The sequence below is a fragment of the Anopheles coustani genome, chromosome 2, assembly GCF_943734705.1.
Source record: "Anopheles coustani chromosome 2, idAnoCousDA_361_x.2, whole genome shotgun sequence".
Taxonomy (NCBI): Eukaryota; Metazoa; Arthropoda; class Insecta; order Diptera; family Culicidae; genus Anopheles; species Anopheles coustani.
The window spans coordinates 23062947-23080487 of NC_071289.1; the positions used below are offsets into that span (position 1 = coordinate 23062947).

Below are 17541 nucleotides of genomic sequence, written 5' to 3' on the forward strand. Positions count from 1 at the left end.
ATAGTAGTAGGAGACATGCGGAACGAACTAATACCGTAAAATGTCTAGCAACACATACCACGCACGTGTTTCGCATTTTCCCATTGGATTTCTTTCGTAGAATGTCAATAAAAATAGATATTCTATTTACCACCTCCAGCGGCTTTGCAATAAGTTTGGGGCAACCATGTTTGCCCAGCAAACCGACACCGATTGGGAAATGTTGGTTCCAACTAGCCTAGATGTGCTATTTTTTTAATTGATATAATCAGCATGACCCGTCCAAGATGGCACTGATATCTAAGCCCACTTCCGTTTCGCGCCCGTTCGAAAGATATTTTGGCACATTAGAGCGCATGTTTTGTTCCCGAACAAGCAACATCATGAACATACAAAAACCACAAAGTTCTATATCGGGAATAGCCGAGGGAATGTTGTTTCCCAAGCGACCCCATAGTCCCCGAACCGTAAAGAAAGATGGCAAAGGGGCTCATTTGTATCGCCACATGTTTGGCAATAAGTAGTACAATGCCCTTCACGCAAAGCAAATCAAGGGTTCCCCAATGGGGGCCTACCACACTTCGCACTTCTCGAACGGGTTCATTCTCGAACCGAGCGGACAGCTGAACGTTTCGGAGAACTCGCGCAAGTTCGACAGTGGACCTATGACACGGTACTTTGGCGGGGAGTGTGCGTCCTTTTCGATCTGCAGCGTGGTTGTTTCATCGGTGACGGACGAGCACCATACCTGGGCGAACGAAACGAAGAACAGCTGCCGGTGGGTCATATTGACCCCCGGTAGAGGCAGGGTGTCGGTGTCGGTGTAGCTCGTGCGCTCGTTGTTGACGTACGCATGGAAAGCCGCCTTGAGACCACCGTTGTCGGCAATGTTTTCGCCCATCGTCTGCTTCCCGTTAATGGGCTTCCCGTTGATCCGGTATGCGCTGTACTGCTGATTGAAGCACTCCGTCTGGTTCTTAAACAGCTCGATCGTGTGATTGTTCCACCACTGATGCAGATTACCGTACTTGTCGTACTCCCGGCCCTGGTCATCGAAAGCGTGCGTCAACTCGTGCCCCATCACCACACCCATCGCTCCGTAGTTAAGGCTCTTCGAGTTTTTAATATCAAAGAACGGATTCTGTAGGATGCCGGCCGGGAACACGATTTGGTTCTTCGTCGGCGTGTAGTACGCGTTCACCGTCGGCGGTGTCATGCCCCACTTTGTCTTGTTGACCGGTTGATCCAGCTTCTCCAGGTTCTTCTTCAGACTATACACATTATAGTTGATGTTGTTTTCGAAGTACTTCGTCGGTTCGATCTTTAGCTCGTGATACTTTCGGTCCAACTCTTCCGCGTACAATATGTAGTCAGGGAAACCTATCATATCGCTAATCGCGTCCGCTTTCTCCACCGCCAACCGTCTCGTTTCCGAGTCCATCCAAGCGAGGTTCTTGAAGTTATCCTTGAACGCATCCCGCACCTGGTTGATCATGTCCTCGGCCTGTGGTTTCGAGTCACCGTGAAATACGTCCCGCACGAACATCGCTCCAACGGCAAATCCCAGTACGTTACTCGTGTCCGACACGCAATAGCGCCAGAGCTCCTCGCCCCCATCCGAGCCCATCATCGCCTTCCGGAGGCCCTTGTACGCGTCCCGGAAAGCCTTCGAAAGGCAAGCGGTGAGTGTTCGTACCGTCTGCCACACCAGATAGTTATTTAAAATGCTACAAAGAATATCAAACAGTACAGTGTATTAATCGATTGGTTCATACTCGACAACTCCACACTTACGTCTTCTTTTCATCCGTAGCCGTGTACTCCTTCATCAACACGTTCAGCTTCTCCAGGTATTCGGGAGCGTACACCACCACCCGTTCCTTCTCGGTTATCTTTCGTCGCACCAACCGGAACGCCTCCTCGAAGTGCTCCTGCCAGTTGATGAACGGTGCCTTCTCCTGCAGCTCGGTCAGCGACATCGGGTGGTACAGCGTTTCCTCGTCTCGGCGCATATCCTGCGGTGTGGTTATATTCGCCAGGAGTGTCTCGAACTCGATAACTTGCACCATCTGCCGCCGGGCATCGGTTGCATCCGCTCCCAACAACACCGACACCTTGGTCATGTACTCCAGATAAGCCGTCAGTATCTTTGCGTTGGCGGTTTTGTTCAGATAGTGATCTCTCGATGGAAGCGTGAGTCCTCCTTGATCGATCTGTGAAAAAGACAAACAAGCATCAATAGGATCTCGTCCATAGTGGTTTCTTCGTTAGCACCATCCTCACCTGTATGATATGCTTACTGGAATTCCGATCATCCTCACCGACGGCCCAACCAAACAGTCCACCCATATTGTACTTGATCTGAAGCGTCTGCAACGTCTTCTGAAGCGACCACCGGCTGACGTCGAATCCACTAGCATTAGCCGTCACATTCCAACCGCCAATCTGCCGCAGCAGATTCTGCAACGGTTCCGCTCCGAGCTTCTCCATGGTCTCATCCTCGTCCAAGCACGACTGGTAGTAGAGCTTCGCTTTCTTCTCCGCCTTCGACTTGAACTCGGCCAGCGGACGCTCCAGTGCGTTCTTCAGCACCAGCTGGTTCTGCTGCTCGAGCTTCCCGAACAAGCCCCACATCGATTTCCCATCCGGAATGGGGTTATTCTTGATCCACTGGTTGCACGAGAATGCGTAGAAGTCATCGCATGGATCGACGCTCCAGTCGATTGAGTGCAGAATTTCGCTGGCCGCAAAGATGCAGTGCTGGTTCAGGCAGGGCGTCTGCTCCTCCACACCGAAGGGGTCTGCGGGCAAAGAAACAAGCAAGGGTAAATTCCCAGCGAGCGATGGTCCGCTCCTCGCACGCGACCGTTGATCATCGGCCATTGAGCTAAAAATAGGTTCTGCTTCTGCTGCCTACCTTTATCCGACCCCACGTGAGGGCGTACGTGAAGAATGCGCGTCGTGTCGTTCGCCAGCAAGCTGCTCAGCACCACGATCAGCACGATCGCGAACGCCAACAGCAGGATCAGCACCTTCTCCAGCTTGCTCCGGGCATTCCAAAGCGACGTTCCGCGGGCCGCATGGTACCGGATGTGCATCGTAGGGCTGCGTGTCGTCTCGTTGATCTGTATCGATCCGATGCTGCTGTTGTCCTCATCGGCAAACTGCGCCTGTTTGTATCTGGTCATCTGTGAACGAGCGCATCCAAACAACAACAGCATACGTCAGATTGTGTACAGCTGATCGAGGCAAGCAGGTAGAGCGTGCCATCCCAACATCAGCACACCTACTTGGAAGCCGTCCTTTTCCGTGCGTTCGATTTCGTGCAACGCAAGTTAACTTCCTCAACAAACCAAACAACGCAATCTCCCCTGAAAACCCAAAGCAAGTCTAGACAACACTCAAACGCGGCCAAGCACGGCTGTTGTACATTTCAATTCTCACTCGATTCGTGCACTGCTCTACTAGACCGTAGACTTCACGCAACGAATTAAATTAACCCTCGCTCGAACACTCGCAAGACCGCCAACGGAAGCACCTCTAGTCACGTTCGCAAATCGCACGGAACTAAACCGCGAGCGTGATCATCTTGCCAGCGTGATCTCCCGCCCCGAGGGAGAGAGATAGGGCCAGGCATCTTGTAAACAATTGGGGATCGTAGCTGATGACGCACTGCACGTTGCCAGTGTACGAAAAGGGCGACTAACCAGCGCTCTCCTGCTTACGACGCTTTCCGCGTACAACATCGCATTGTGTATGTGCGCGCGCGCTCCAATTTGTCGGCGTAAGTGCGGCGCAGCGGGTCACAACAAGGGGTTGGAGTTTGTTGGCGTTGGCGCCCATTCATAAGCCACCGCCACGACCACCTAGCGAGCTGTTTGTACTCGGTAGATGGCAAATGTGCAGATGTGCGGTCGCGATAACGATTCGCGTTATCTTCAATACCGAGAACCAACTCCACCTCGAATTGGGAACGATTAGGCAAAAGCAGAGTGCTGTATCGGGGGGCCATGATAATGTCGGACGGGCCTTCGACGACTCGGAAGCAATTTCGCATATGCCGATGAGAATCGTAACGTCCTCCAGGCCGTTCTCGTTAACTACCAATCAGCGGTCACAAACGCTTCCAAAAGCGGGCAACTACGACTTCTATGAAATCTATGAGTATGATGAGAATTATGGCAGTGAACGATGAAGCTACTGGCGATAGCCGTAAAGCGTGCTACTGATCATCTTCATTTCCTCACTCATCATCCATCCGTCGGTGACGTGTTGGAATGAAATGGGACGGAGTTTACAGAAACCCTGTCTGGACATGGTCCAACTCATTGGTTGGTTATGTAAACCGATGATGATTAAACAAGCCGCCGCTGCTGCCTCTAAAATGCGGCAATATAGTTCAGTGTTACGAACGTGCGGAAACAACATTGAATGTCATAAAACGATTCCAAACCAGGTAGCTCATTTGGCTACACGTGACGTATAGTTAAAAGTCGCTTATGTGCTTTTCGTTGCTGGAATCGATGCCAGTAAAATGGAAACAACATCGTTGGAAAGTACAGTAGATGAATCATTTGGTTATAACTTGAACCAACCAATAAGGTTGGTATTTTGTGTGAGACATTAGCTAAGAATGATAAATGCTTAAGAAAGAAAAGTGTGTTAGCATTACTGAGTATTTTACTTTAAACCAGTACCTGTGCTTTATCACTTCTAGCGACGCAAAATAATGTTTTTCGGGTTTCAATCCAAAAGTTGGATAGAATATTTACTTCAGGCAGGAAATAGATCTTGTACAAAAAGCTTCGAGTAGGATTATGTTGTAAGAGCTAACTCAAAACGTTATGCTAGCCAATTCAAAACTAAATAACAATGAGTCAAAGTTTCGCTCAGATATTGAAAATGCCACATTGCCTCATAAAGCTGTCATAATCCTATTAAGATGCTAAAACGGACGAATGACGTCGATAAAATGCGGAAGCGCCAACACTACCGGCCAAAACCAGATGGAAAGTGCAGGCATTAAACTAGTTAACAAAGTTGTACAGACCCGCGCACCGATAGCTCTACCCAATCCTACTTGTGTGCTATTGCCCCAGTGAATGATACCGATAAGCGGATAGTCGTATTGACGCATCATGCACCGTTTATCTTATCAACACGAGCGTATACATGCATTGCAATAATCTCCTTATGTGCGTATGCAAGGCAAGGTCTGGAATGCATAACAAAGAGATGTTTACGTGCAGGGGATAGTTTTAACACTTTCCCTAAACGCAGTCTTGCACCCTTATTGGGGTGAAGGTTAAGGGGAGTTTTATCGTATGTTAGAAATTGTTCCTTTGTGGTTTTTCTGCGCAAGGTGGATTTTTCCTTCGATGCTCCTACGTTACTTACCTGTACTGACATGTTGGAATGTATGCTAGGTAGACTGATAACACCGTGACACTACACTGTAAATGGTCGCCCTTGAGGCTACGAAATGGAAGGAGTGTCTATTTTGTTCACTTCCGAGGAATTTTTTCTTATCACACTGCATGTGAGGCACCTGGCTTTAGCGAAAACGATCCACCACAACTGGTAACAACTGATACCATATTGTGCGGAACTTCCCGTCTTCTAATCACTGACACTTACTTCAAACGCCTTGTAGGAAACTTTCACATCCTCCAGGGGATTTATTGTAGCTTGCGAAGAATAGATTCGCTACTTGAATGATGAACTGGGCTCACTTCTATTCCCTCAACTACTTGGGTATCGTTTGACGAAGCATCTTCATTGCAGCACTGGTGCATCTGAGGCCATCATGCAGCCATCATCGTTCACCACATCCAAAGCGACGCAAACCACAGACTTTTGCGATTAATTAATCCATCGTAGTCACTTGCGGGAATTGCTGGGCACTCAATCTAATGGCAATTTAGAAACGGCAAACGTCACAAGGTACAAAAACGGCAAAAGAAGCGACCTTTAACGGATTGATAGGAGCAAACAACGCTGTGCCTGTAGTCCGCACATCAACATCGCACATCGGTCTCGGGGCCAAGGTTGGTGCGTTCGAGGACGGCGAAAGAGGCGAATGAAAATAGTTGCGCCGGACATGCGCCCCAACCGTCGCCCGTACGGCGGCTGCGTCCGCGTCGGATCTGTCAAATGCGGGCGAGTGCCGGGAAAACTCGACACCAAAACAAACCCCTCCGCAAACGCAACAGACACCCCCAGCCAGGCAAGGGCGCCCGAGCGACGCTGGAAGCTGTCAGCCGCTTCCGTCAGCGCAGGCAATCAGCTGGAAGGGATCTTTTGCGTCTTTTCCCGGGGATCAAAGCAATCGTGGGTAATTTTCTATCAACTGTCAAAACGCATCAACCGTTCAAATGAAGCACCACGTGCTGCGTGATTGTCCTTTCGGAAACTGTTGACTGTTTAAAGATGCGAGAAACCGACACGTAAACCAACTTTTTGAAAATCTTGCTTTGAAATACACCTGAACTTGAATTTTTAACTGCACATATACAGCTATCCAAGGCTATACACTGCTGAAAATAAACATCAACAGAAATCCAAGAGAAGATTAGTTTATTGGCGTAGCGAACCATTTGTTTATTATTGGGAAGAAACTCAATATGTAAACTTTGCGAATTTGCTGATGTTAGAAGTTTGTTAGAAGTTGAGGCAAGCAAATCTACCCGCAACCATTTTGAAGGAAGTGACATCTCATGGTTGCGAAGCTGATGAGCTCTGTAAATAATCACAATTTGGCAAGCCATTGATGTTGGAGATGTTTGGATGCATCTCTTGATTAGATGTATGTAGCATATTCACAGAAGTCAATATACCAAACGTTCTTTCCATGTGGATAATTTGTTAGTCAGTAAGTCAATCACCTATCAAAAATTGTGTTTATAAATGTACACCTTAGGTTTTTTGTGGATTTTCCAAATACGTTCAACAATAACTGTGTTGCACAGTAACTGAGTAATAGATCAATTTAGGAACACTAATTGTAGCAGCATCTGTATAATAACTAGCAACTCAATTCGAAAAGTCCAGGTTAGTAGCTTTAGGTAATTTTGAAAATGGTTGAAGTATATAACAATTCAATTTAATAATAATTTATTGTTATGAATAACTCCATTTATTTATGTGTTATGTTTGACATAGTCTCTGTAAGACTTATGAATGCTTTGATTTTCTATGCGCTGTATATAACTTTTGTTGTTTTTTTTGTTTGTTCGATTACTATCATAACCTTAGAAGTTATTTTAAATACACCTTCAAAAAGGATAAGAGTAACTCATTTCAATTCGTCAAGAGCACTCAGCGAACTATTTGTAGCTCAAATTGCATCGGAAGGGGAAGTTAGGTCCTTCAATTTTCCCCCCATTTTCCAAACTCAAACCATGCTGTTCTCTCTGTTTCCTTTTCGCCCTCTCTCTCGCTCTCGAGAAAAAATGCTCTCATCGTGCGAAACAGCCGCGTTCGCAAGCTCGTGTCCTCGACCCGAGTCGCTTCGGAAAGTGCTGCAAGGATACATCTTTCTGGCAGCCTGCCTTCAGCGGGCCCATACTGATGCGCTTTACTCTGCCCGAACTCGCGCGAAACTAGGACGCGAAAAAGTTTTACTATTGCCACTACGATCATCCCTCTCCGGTTCCGGCCGGTACCGCGCTTCGCATTCCCCCATCCCCTTTCGACCGGGAAAACCCCCCCGGCAGCTCGAACACGGGACAAGATAAGTGTCCGTGCGGGTAATGGACACGATGCGGTGTTGGAGCAAGGCCTATGTAGGGATAAGTGTGAGTTTTCTTGTTTGTTTTCTGCTTTCGTTTTGATTGCCAACAGCATTTCGGTATTTTTCGATTTTTCCTCGGATACTTTTTTTTCCCCCCGCAAAAAGCCAAAGCGTTGGCGTCAAGCAAACTGGGAGTGGAGTGAAGAAGGGGGGGGGGGGGGGGCGGGTGGTTTTAGAATGACGACCCCATCGTCACGACCGGTGGCACGCTCGATGCACATGCATGCTGCAGCCGATTGCGAGATACATTGAATTGCAGATATTCATAGAATCCATTAAATTTGATGACAAACTTTTATTGTTTGTTTTATTCTAGTTTGCTCCCCACCCGTGTTCACCAAACACGGCTTCCGTTTCCGCTGCTATGCTGCATTTTTCTTTCTTGAAATAGATGTCACGCTTCTATTATTGTGATGTAGTTTTCTGGGCAAAGATGTTTTGTGACGGAATGCATAGTGGTATACATTTTTATTATTAAAAGCTTATTCGTATGGTTCGATCAATGGTGAGATTTATTCTTTTCCATTCTTTTCGTAAGGATCTTCTTTCCAACCAAATAATTTTTCAAAGCAGGAACTATGTTGTTTGGAAGTTTTCGCCGGTTAATTTAGTCATTTCATAAGATAAGAGGTTATGTGTCTTCCATCCTGAGGTTATACAGTGAAACATGATTGACACTATTAGGAACGACAGGAATACGCCCGAAAGCGCCGGCAAGGCTCCTCCGAAGCCGAACGCCCAACCGAAGCCGTCCGTGCAGTGGACCGTAATACGTTCCGGCATCGTGGCGCTGGACACTCGCTGGACCTCAGCATCCGCGACGCCAGCGTCGAGTGAGATCCCGGCACATCCGGCGTATTTTCCCCCACGTTCAGCCCCATTCCCGGGCACGACTTCGTCGGCCTTCGGCAACCGGGAAAAGGCCTGTTGGTCGCATGCCCCCGTCGACGGTGATTCAAACGGTTTCCCTCCGCCACTGCGCCATCGTTGTTGGTGTTGAGGGAAAGGGAATGCGGTGCACGCAGGGTGAGGCCTTCTGACTGACCCAAATTTAAAGTCAAATAGGACCGGCCAGAAGCTTTTTCGCTGCCTGCCGGGTTCCGGTGCAAAACTCGAAACTCAATTATACGATGCATTGTACAGTCAAATTCGAACTGTTAGCTTTTCCGGCTTTTCCACTTCCGGTCCGCACTTCGGCCACCAGCGAGCGAGCATGCCGTGACGTTTGCAGAGATGCACCGACTTTTCGGCTGCGAAAGCGCCGGCAAAGTGACGACAGTGTTCGCTCCGTGTTTATGAGCGTCGAAACGCGGCGGTTGTGGCTTAGTGTGCGGGAAAAAAGGAATTCGCACCCGGCCTGGGAAAAATAAACCGAACCGAAAAGGCAAGGGTGACAAAAGGGCGGCAGGGCGGAAGGACGGCTTTCAACACTCAAGTTGCGGATTCGCTCGCGAAAGCCGTTTACCTCCGCCAACCACGGGAACACGGGATTCGCCGTTTTTCGCAAGGACTTTCCGCACGCTTCCCCCCACCGACCCGTTGTCCTTTCCGCCCGACCCGTGTTGCATCCACTCGAGCTAACCTCCAATCACGGCCACGCTGATTAGTTCGTGAATCGTACCGGCCCGAAAGCCCAACGTTTGGTTGCGGGGTTCGAGTTTCAAATAAACTCCGATGAAACCGCTGCTTTTGCTGCAAGCTTTTTACGATGAAGCCTTTCGGCGAACGGCATGTCACGAACCGATCGTGAGGTCAATCTCGTACGTCCCACGGTTCGTATCGACGGTTTGTTCCGGTCTTTTCGCCTGCTTAGGACAACTTTCCGAGCCGGGTGGAGGTTCCCTCTCACCGTCATTATAAATTCATCCAACTACGCTCGCAAAACACCACACACGTTCTATTTTTGAAACTTTTGCCCCAAAAACAAAATATATCAATCTGTTTGAGGGGCTCGTGTTAACTACCTTAAAGGGAATCTCCATTTTGCTGTTAAAGTTAAGGAAACTGTTAGTTCTGCAACTCGGTTCGATTTCAATTTAAAACGTATATTTTATTTAATTTCATTTTAATTATTGGATAAATCATTGAGACGTAGTATTGTGTAATAATTGAAACATGTTTCTATGAACAAGTGTAATTATCAAATCACGCTTTTTGCTATCGATATTATCCTAGTTTGTTATCCGAAATCCTATAAACATTGGTGAAGATGTTCTTTATGTCTCACAGAATACACAGCATACAGAACAAGAAGGATTTTTTGGTTCAGCGTTTGAACTATTTCATAATCGTAATTCATTTGTGACCCAAACGTTTTAAGTCCATTTTTCACTGTCAAGTATGTATTTCATTGTGATAATTCAATATTTATCTCAAAATTGCTTCTTACACTCATATGTTAAATATACTACTAAAAGAAATATGCTACTAAAAACCATATTTCAAGGATAAACGTTTACAACAGAAATCTCTTATAGCTAAAAGAAAGGTTTCATAATACAGAAAATTCAATGTTCTTATACACAATTCTAAAGTGAACAGTAAGTTGAAAGTAAAGAATGAAAATAAGTATAAACGCATTATTTAGCATTATTTTCTATGGATCGATTCAAAATGGATATAGCTTATGCTTTCAACTGTCACACTGCTGCTCGTTCAACGAAGTATCTTTTCTGGTTTCGTTAGATCGTTTTACCCAACAACTTACTGCTAAAAACTGTACCAAAAATTAATCTCCAAATTGACAGGCCAAATTGACTAGGTCTATGAAATGTAACGAAATATTGTTAAAATTTAATCTTCCACCTAACCGAATCCGGCACAAGGTCTATGTCGCCGTTTATTTGATTTGTCCGTCATTTGTGCCAGAGCAGTCTCCATATGTGGGCACCAGACACAGGCAACCAATCTGTGTCGACCGTATCCCGGCTGGTGTTATCCAGCCTATCTTGTTGTTTGGTAAAGTATTCCCTCCCAGCCAAATGTATCGCCGTTGCAACGAGGCCACGGAACACAATAGTCACCGCCTGATACCACAGTAATACACAGTACCGTTCGATGGGGATCCACCAGGTTTCCCTTCGTTCCTCTCCGCCCCATGGCGGACGTGTCATGCTCGGTTTTGGCTGCATATCTCACATCACCTGTCATCGGCGAACGGTAGTAAAGTAGAATTTACTGTCCGCTGCGGGCCCGACCGACCGTGCAGTCGAGGCTATCGATTACTACCACTCCCGAAAGCCGGAAACTTCACTCCCTGCCCCTGTGAACCCTTTCCTCTATCGTTCTAGAACTGCATTTCAACCAACTGCTCGAGCAGATGGTGATGATGATTTGAATTCGAAAGCGCATCTTGTTGAATAATTTAATTGCCATCGATTCGTTCTCGCCTCGAGGACGTTCCAGAGCGTGTCCTCGGTGCCAACGTTACTATGCAGCATGGACGGAGTTCACAGTAACGTGACAATGCCGAAATCAACTGTCAGAAATAGGTACTCGAGACTGATATTTACCAATTCTGCCTGTGTTTTTGGGTAATAGTTTTCAACGAAATGGATATCCCAGTAAGATTCGTAACGGGGTATTTTAAATATAGATGCAACATGAAAAATATCCCGGTTTGAATGTGAATATTTCATATGCATTAAAGAAATCTCGTTCATTTCCACCAGATTAGCTTCTAATGTAGGAGGACTAATTTACTTAATGAGATAAACTAATCAATTGACTGTAAAGTGCACTCTCTTCATTAAACGAAGCATTTATGAGCCATCTTCCATTTTCAGAAAAACCATGTTTGTTGAAATAAATAATCCCATTTTGATTTTTACTCGACGGATGTGTTTACTATTTTCAACGAGGTGTTAAAACTCAAAAATACTTATGAAATCTCATATTTAACATAATCACTGATTGGATATCAACCAGAACCATTTTAATGGAGGCAAAGAAATCACCCCCTTTTTACTCATAATAATATTTCCCGGAACAATACCTTCATACCAACGATATTCGAAGGACTATCAAAATTCCTCTAGAATCGAGTTTGCTTCCCAGAACTACCATTACTGAGAGCGTTCCAGTATCAAAACACACCCGTTCCCAAGTCCGATCGCTAGTTTCGCCGCTCGGCTTAAGCACCCCAGCTGCTGGTCGCTGATAACTTTCCACGAATTTCAACCACCGCTCGGCCGGCGTTCGCGTCTAATTATGAAATATTCAAATAAACAAAAGGCATATTAAATTTCACCGAGCGGATTTTATTTATTCATCGGCCGCGAGAATGGCTCGTCGAAAGTTCACCGTGCACTTCCGTTCCGTATGTGAAGGGATTTTCACGGCGCTATGGCGGTGGTGTCGGTGGACACCCACGTACGTGTACCCATGCCAGATGGCAACCGGGCGCCTCCATCGGTATGGAAAACTCGGGCAGCACCGATGAAGGGTTGAACGGGTTTTTTGCACCCGAGCATCGCTTTCCAACGACCTCCCACCGGACAACAATCCGAATCGGACCGGGAAGCGCACGATAACATAAACTAGGGGCTTCCCTTGTTTTTCACGCGGGAATACGGAAAACTTCCCTGTTTTGCACACACATTTTGTTGATTTTTTTTCCTCCTTTTTCGCCTGCGCTCGTTCGTCAAACAAATACAAACGCACAAACGGTGGTAAATTTTACATGATTTTACTCATCGCTGACTGAAGGACTGGCCACCGGGGCGAGGCGGAATTGGGGGGGGGGGGGGGGGGGGGGGGGGGGAAGCATTATGAGTAGTTCAAGGGCTTCGACGGCACGTTCAACAACTTTATGCAATATTCACTTGCTGCCTGGAAGAAGCAAAAGTGCAAACAATGCGATGGTGAGAAAAACCGGGGCGTGGGAAATAATTTGTAATTTTAAACCCAACTTTGTTTTAACGAATCTCTCTCGTTCTTGGGAAACGCTAAATGGTGAATGTTATTGCAAGATTTCCTAGCATCTGATAACATTTAGATCGCGATTCCCCGCTAATAAACACAACGTGTTTGATGCTGTTAGCAGGAACTTGGCGCAATTTTCAAGTGATTTAATCTTATTTGTCATTTTTTATAAATGAATTGGGAATAAACTCAAATCGTTCTTTATGGTTGTAGATGCACTTTATGGTTGTTGTTCTTCTCCTACCTACCCACTTCTTGTCCTACCTTTCAACACTGTAATGTTATTTTTGGTTCAATTTTTAAGTTTTCAAGCAAGGACCAACCTCGCCGCAATAGAAAGAGCTAAAAATATATTGGTTTATAGAGAGAATTGAACAGACTTTTGGTTTTACACTTTTCCGAATATCTGGTGCTATAAATAATTTCGTAGACCCTAAATCATAAAAATATTAATTTTCCATTCTTACCATATGTTGATGAATCCTTTCATTCCAAAGCGATGATGAAATGTATTTTCTTTGTTTCGAATTCTCTTTGGTCTGTGTGTTACCAAAACTAAGAGTTTTGCAATAGTCAAGGAGCATCAAATAAGTATTCAATAACTTTAATTCCATGTGTACTATCTGTTGCAGCTTCATGTAAATCTAATACGAAGGCCTTATCATATACATTAAAGAAATAGCAAGAACTTACAAAAATACCTTAGCAAGGTACAAATCAAACATTATGTTTTGTATAAAAGTGACCACTTCTATACTATGGAAAAACAGCATATTTGTTTTACTTATTTATTTGCTTATTAGATCCATCGGACATTATTTGTCTACATGAATACGAACTTATACTATACTTATAATTGAACTATATTTTTAACAACTTAAAAAACATATCTAATTATTGATCGAAACTAATCGAAAGTCAACGAAAATAGACGATTTCAAAAGAAGAATTTCTGGAAATTATATTAAAATTAGTTTTTCTACCATGTGTACACATTTTAACCCATCTATATGAATCCATTCAATGCATTCAAATTTGTTCACATGAGGCGCGAGCTTTTCTTATAACCACATATCCCTGCTGAAAATATCTCCCAGCTCAACAATGCCATCCGAAAATCCCAATCTCCAATCAGCCGGGCCGCAACTGCAGACAAGGCTAGCCGAGAACCCGACACGAGCCCGACAAATGAATAAAGTTTGCATATTTCTTTCCTGTTAAAATGTCACGACACACCCACCGTGTAGGCGAACCGCACCGAAATAGCGATGGTGGGAAAAAAAATGAGGTCCTTCCAGCAGGACGACCAACGACGCGCGCGTGTGTGTGTGTGTGGGTGAGGCGTAAGTAATCGCGTCGGGCCGAGAATGTTCGCCACTTTCGGCCACGCAGCGTATTCCCAAAAGTGCCATTTATCAGTCGCGACAATGTAACGAAGCCGTTGGATAGTCTCGGGGATCCCCAACCCTGCACCGTTCGCGCCAACCTCTTCCCACCCCTCATGGCAAACCCTGCTTTGCCTGCTAATGGCCGGGTTGTAAGAGTGTAGCTCTCATCCCAAGACCCTCATTGGCGCTCGGCGAGGACGGTTCTCAGGGCTGACAATCAGCGGAGATTAGCATTACAACATGCAAGAAGATGGTGAAGAAAAGAAAGCTGCTCCAAACTGGTGGCGGCGATGGAATTGAATCTGTCCTGTCCACCCCCGCGCGTCCATCCGATGGGGGTGGTTACTTTCCACTTCATTCTCGTTGAAACATGTACGGAACGATAGTGGAACGAAGTTGGTTGGAGGAATGAGGAGGTGGAATGGAAACCGGAACGGCATGGAACTACTTTCAGCGGCCATCGAAAGTCGTCTGCATGTCGACCGGAGCCCTAGAGTTGAGTCATTGGAAGGCCAACAACAATATCATCCAGCAGCGTCTGGTGAGATTTCTAGTTACTTCGTCCGAGTAACGCTGCGGATGGAAATCCCGGAAAGTTCCGCCACCGACAGAGTGTTTGGGCAATTGCTGAGAGCCATATTGAATTTGAATAAACAGTCATTTCGTCGGGTACCACTTGGGTCGGGAGAGAAAGATTCTTGGAAAATCCCCCGAATGGCCAAAGTAGTGTCCAGCAAGTGATGAATTTTGGCACGAATTAAAACTATACGCGCCATCCGTTCCGATGGATGATGCCGATGTGCTTCCAAGAACTTCTAAACCGAAGTGTTTATTTTTAGGAACATTCCGATTTTCATGGAGCGGGGGAAAATCCGCATGGATGCACACGATACCATTAAAAGGAAAGCTTACTGCTTCCAAGAAATATGAAAATCCAAAACTACACCATCCTAGAACGAGTTGCATCATTGAGAGTTTTCACTTCGCAGCACGATGAAATAATAGTTCGGCGAACTGATTAGAAAACTGCTGACGAAACTCCCATGCCCCTTACGTTAGGCCGACCCGGGGTTTGGCCTTTTTGTTTTTGTTTTCCCATCAACATCATCATAACCACCGTCCCCTGGGGCCGGATCGTCGCCTGATTGTCCTTTGACATCGAGAGAAAGCGAGGAAGCAGCCGCGAACAGCCAATAATAGTGTGGCATTTAATCTCTTGCCAGTCCCGCCCGGAGTTCCGGTGTCCACCTTCCCGAACCCACCCACCGATCTCCTGGTCCTGGGTCACGCTGTCGCGCGAGCGTGTCACCGGACACTTTAGTCCGTCTGTTACCGATTGGGAGATTTTTTTTCTTCTCCCTCCTCACGCCACCCATCCGAAGGAAAAGAGACACGCGTAAACAGCGGGCTGGGAAGGGAAGACACAACTGCCGCAAAGAAAATGAGCCCCACAATCGAAGGGTGCCAACTCATCTACATTTGATCGAGAGCTGCCGAACTTTATGGCGAACGCTGGATGGCAGACCGAATCCACGAGTTCCACGAGCCACGGAGCAGCGAAGAAAACAACGTAGAAAGCGTGCGTCGGGCCGACGGACAATCAGACCGGCTCCTCCTTTCCATCCCTCCCCCTTTCTAGGATGCCCTCGAGAGCTCACCCCTAACACCGGCGTATGGCGCGCACAATTCTGCTGATCTTAAAAGGCGACATCGAGTCTGCCTACATTAGCCATATTATTGTATTATTCTTTATGTAACGCAACCAGCCCGCCTTCCGCCCACTCAGTCGGCGTCCAACCCCATCGCTACCGCGCCCACCTTCCACCCCACACCGTGCGCTACGCGTGGCGTGAAAGTATTGCGTGCCCTTCTAGCCGATTTTGCTAGCCATCTTTTTTTTTTCGGGGCGAAAGTGCTGACTTCTCCACCGCAAGGAAAGGGAAAGAAGCAGCTTTCGCGCGAACTTAATACACACCACCACGGGACGTCCCGCCAGGATCATCCTCTCCCCCTCCCCAAACGACGAAACAGAATCTAAAATGAAGCAATCGCGCTCGTCGGACGAAGAATGTCATTAGGAATCGGCTCCACCGGGTGGCCCTCGGAGCTGAGACGGTGGTGAATTCCGCAACGCGGAGAAGTGTCGCCAATGACTTGGAGCTTTTCGCATACGGCTTTTCGTTTCCGCCGGACCGGAGCAACTTCTAGAGGGAAAAGTGATAGGCACGCGGGAAAAGCGTAGGACTTGGTGCCGGTTGGAGGACTTTCATTCGGTACCGGATCGAACCAAGATTCTACAGCAGAATTGATTGGAATCAAAGCAAAATCATGAGTAAATATTTAAAATGGAAAGCTTCTGCCACAAAAATCTAAACATTTCACGTTGGATTTGGAGCCTTTCATGAAAGTGTCGCCAATTCAGCATAAAGATTCGTGGTATTTTTTCTTTATTTTTATTCCAAGTTTTAATTTCATTGCAATTTTCATTAAAATTGAAGCTTTAAGTAGAAATAATCGTCGACCGCTTTAAATTAGAATGAAATCATAAGTTATAACTCGTAGCCGAATTCGGAAAAATAATAGTTTCACTCTATTTCGTCTATTTTTCATTTGTTACGAATGGTTTATTACAACATTCTACCATCGAAAGGTTTACTGTACGGAAACGATTCAATTGTTGAATATTTATCTCAGGTTTCCCTCGAAATGGAAGAACTTGAGATTTTTTAAGAATGCTAACTACTTTAATTTTATTACTTTTTAGAAGTGAAAGGATGGTGATCTGTTGTTTTTTAACTTGAATGACTTATCAACACTAGCACAGGTGGACAATTTGATAGATTGATTAGAACCAGTTAATTTGAGCGATAGGTTTTAAAAGCTTTTAAATATCTTTGATAAACGATCTGCCTTTATACTGCAAATTATACACTTTTGCCTTATTTCTGTTTAACTTCATCATGTCAGAACTCAAAAGTTCACTAAACGTCTTATAGTCCCTGCTCTAGTTATCGATGACTTGTACGATTTCAAGGAAAGAATCCCTGGGGTCCAAGCGTGGTCCTCAAAAAATTGGTAATAAAAAAATCTTTATATTCCTCGTTTTATATATTTTTGTCAATCTATTCAGTGGAGTTGCGATTGCTGTTTTACTATCCCAAGCACATTCTTACTTCGTTATGAACTCGTTAAATGATTATTATTTTCAACTGTTACAAACATAGCAAAATAAATGAAATTTAAATGGCAACAGTTGGCATTTATTTTTTTAGTAAAACTTGTTTCAGCTTCAAACTGCGGTCATAAAATGCCACCTCGGTAACCTGTGCGCATCACCCAAGACACGTTTGCCAACGCGGCACGTACGAGAAATGAATTCCTCTTTAGAGCCTGGCGTGCATTGACTTCTGCTTCGCACCCGAGGAGCACAGAGGAAGAGAAATAAAATCATGAGCATAA

The 17541-nt window shown here is 45.7% G+C and overlaps 1 protein-coding gene across 1 annotated transcript; it reads right to left on the reverse strand.

The window, feature by feature from the left end:
- Positions 1-550: 550 nt before the first annotated feature.
- Positions 551-5388, reverse strand: LOC131263383 (endothelin-converting enzyme homolog). Its single transcript, XM_058265574.1, has 5 exons — positions 5377-5388; positions 2897-3167; positions 2263-2780; positions 1774-2192; positions 551-1706 (listed from the first exon to the last, which is right to left on the reverse strand). Exons 1-5 carry the CDS (start codon positions 5386-5388, stop codon positions 551-553), a joined length of 2376 nt encoding a protein of 791 aa, XP_058121557.1.
- Between the last annotated feature and the right edge of the window lie 12153 nt (positions 5389-17541).

What these genes read in the sequence shown, in the direction of transcription:
- LOC131263383 (XM_058265574.1), bottom strand. An exon ending in TCACGTGGGGTCGGATAAAG is followed by an intron (nt 2,781 to 2,896) that starts GTAGGCAGCAGA and finishes CTTTGCCCGCAG; the next exon opens with ACCCCTTCGGTGTGGAGGAG. An exon ending in GCTACGGATGAAAAGAAGAC is followed by an intron (nt 1,707 to 1,773) that starts GTAAGTGTGGAG and finishes TATTCTTTGTAG; the next exon opens with CATTTTAAATAACTATCTGG.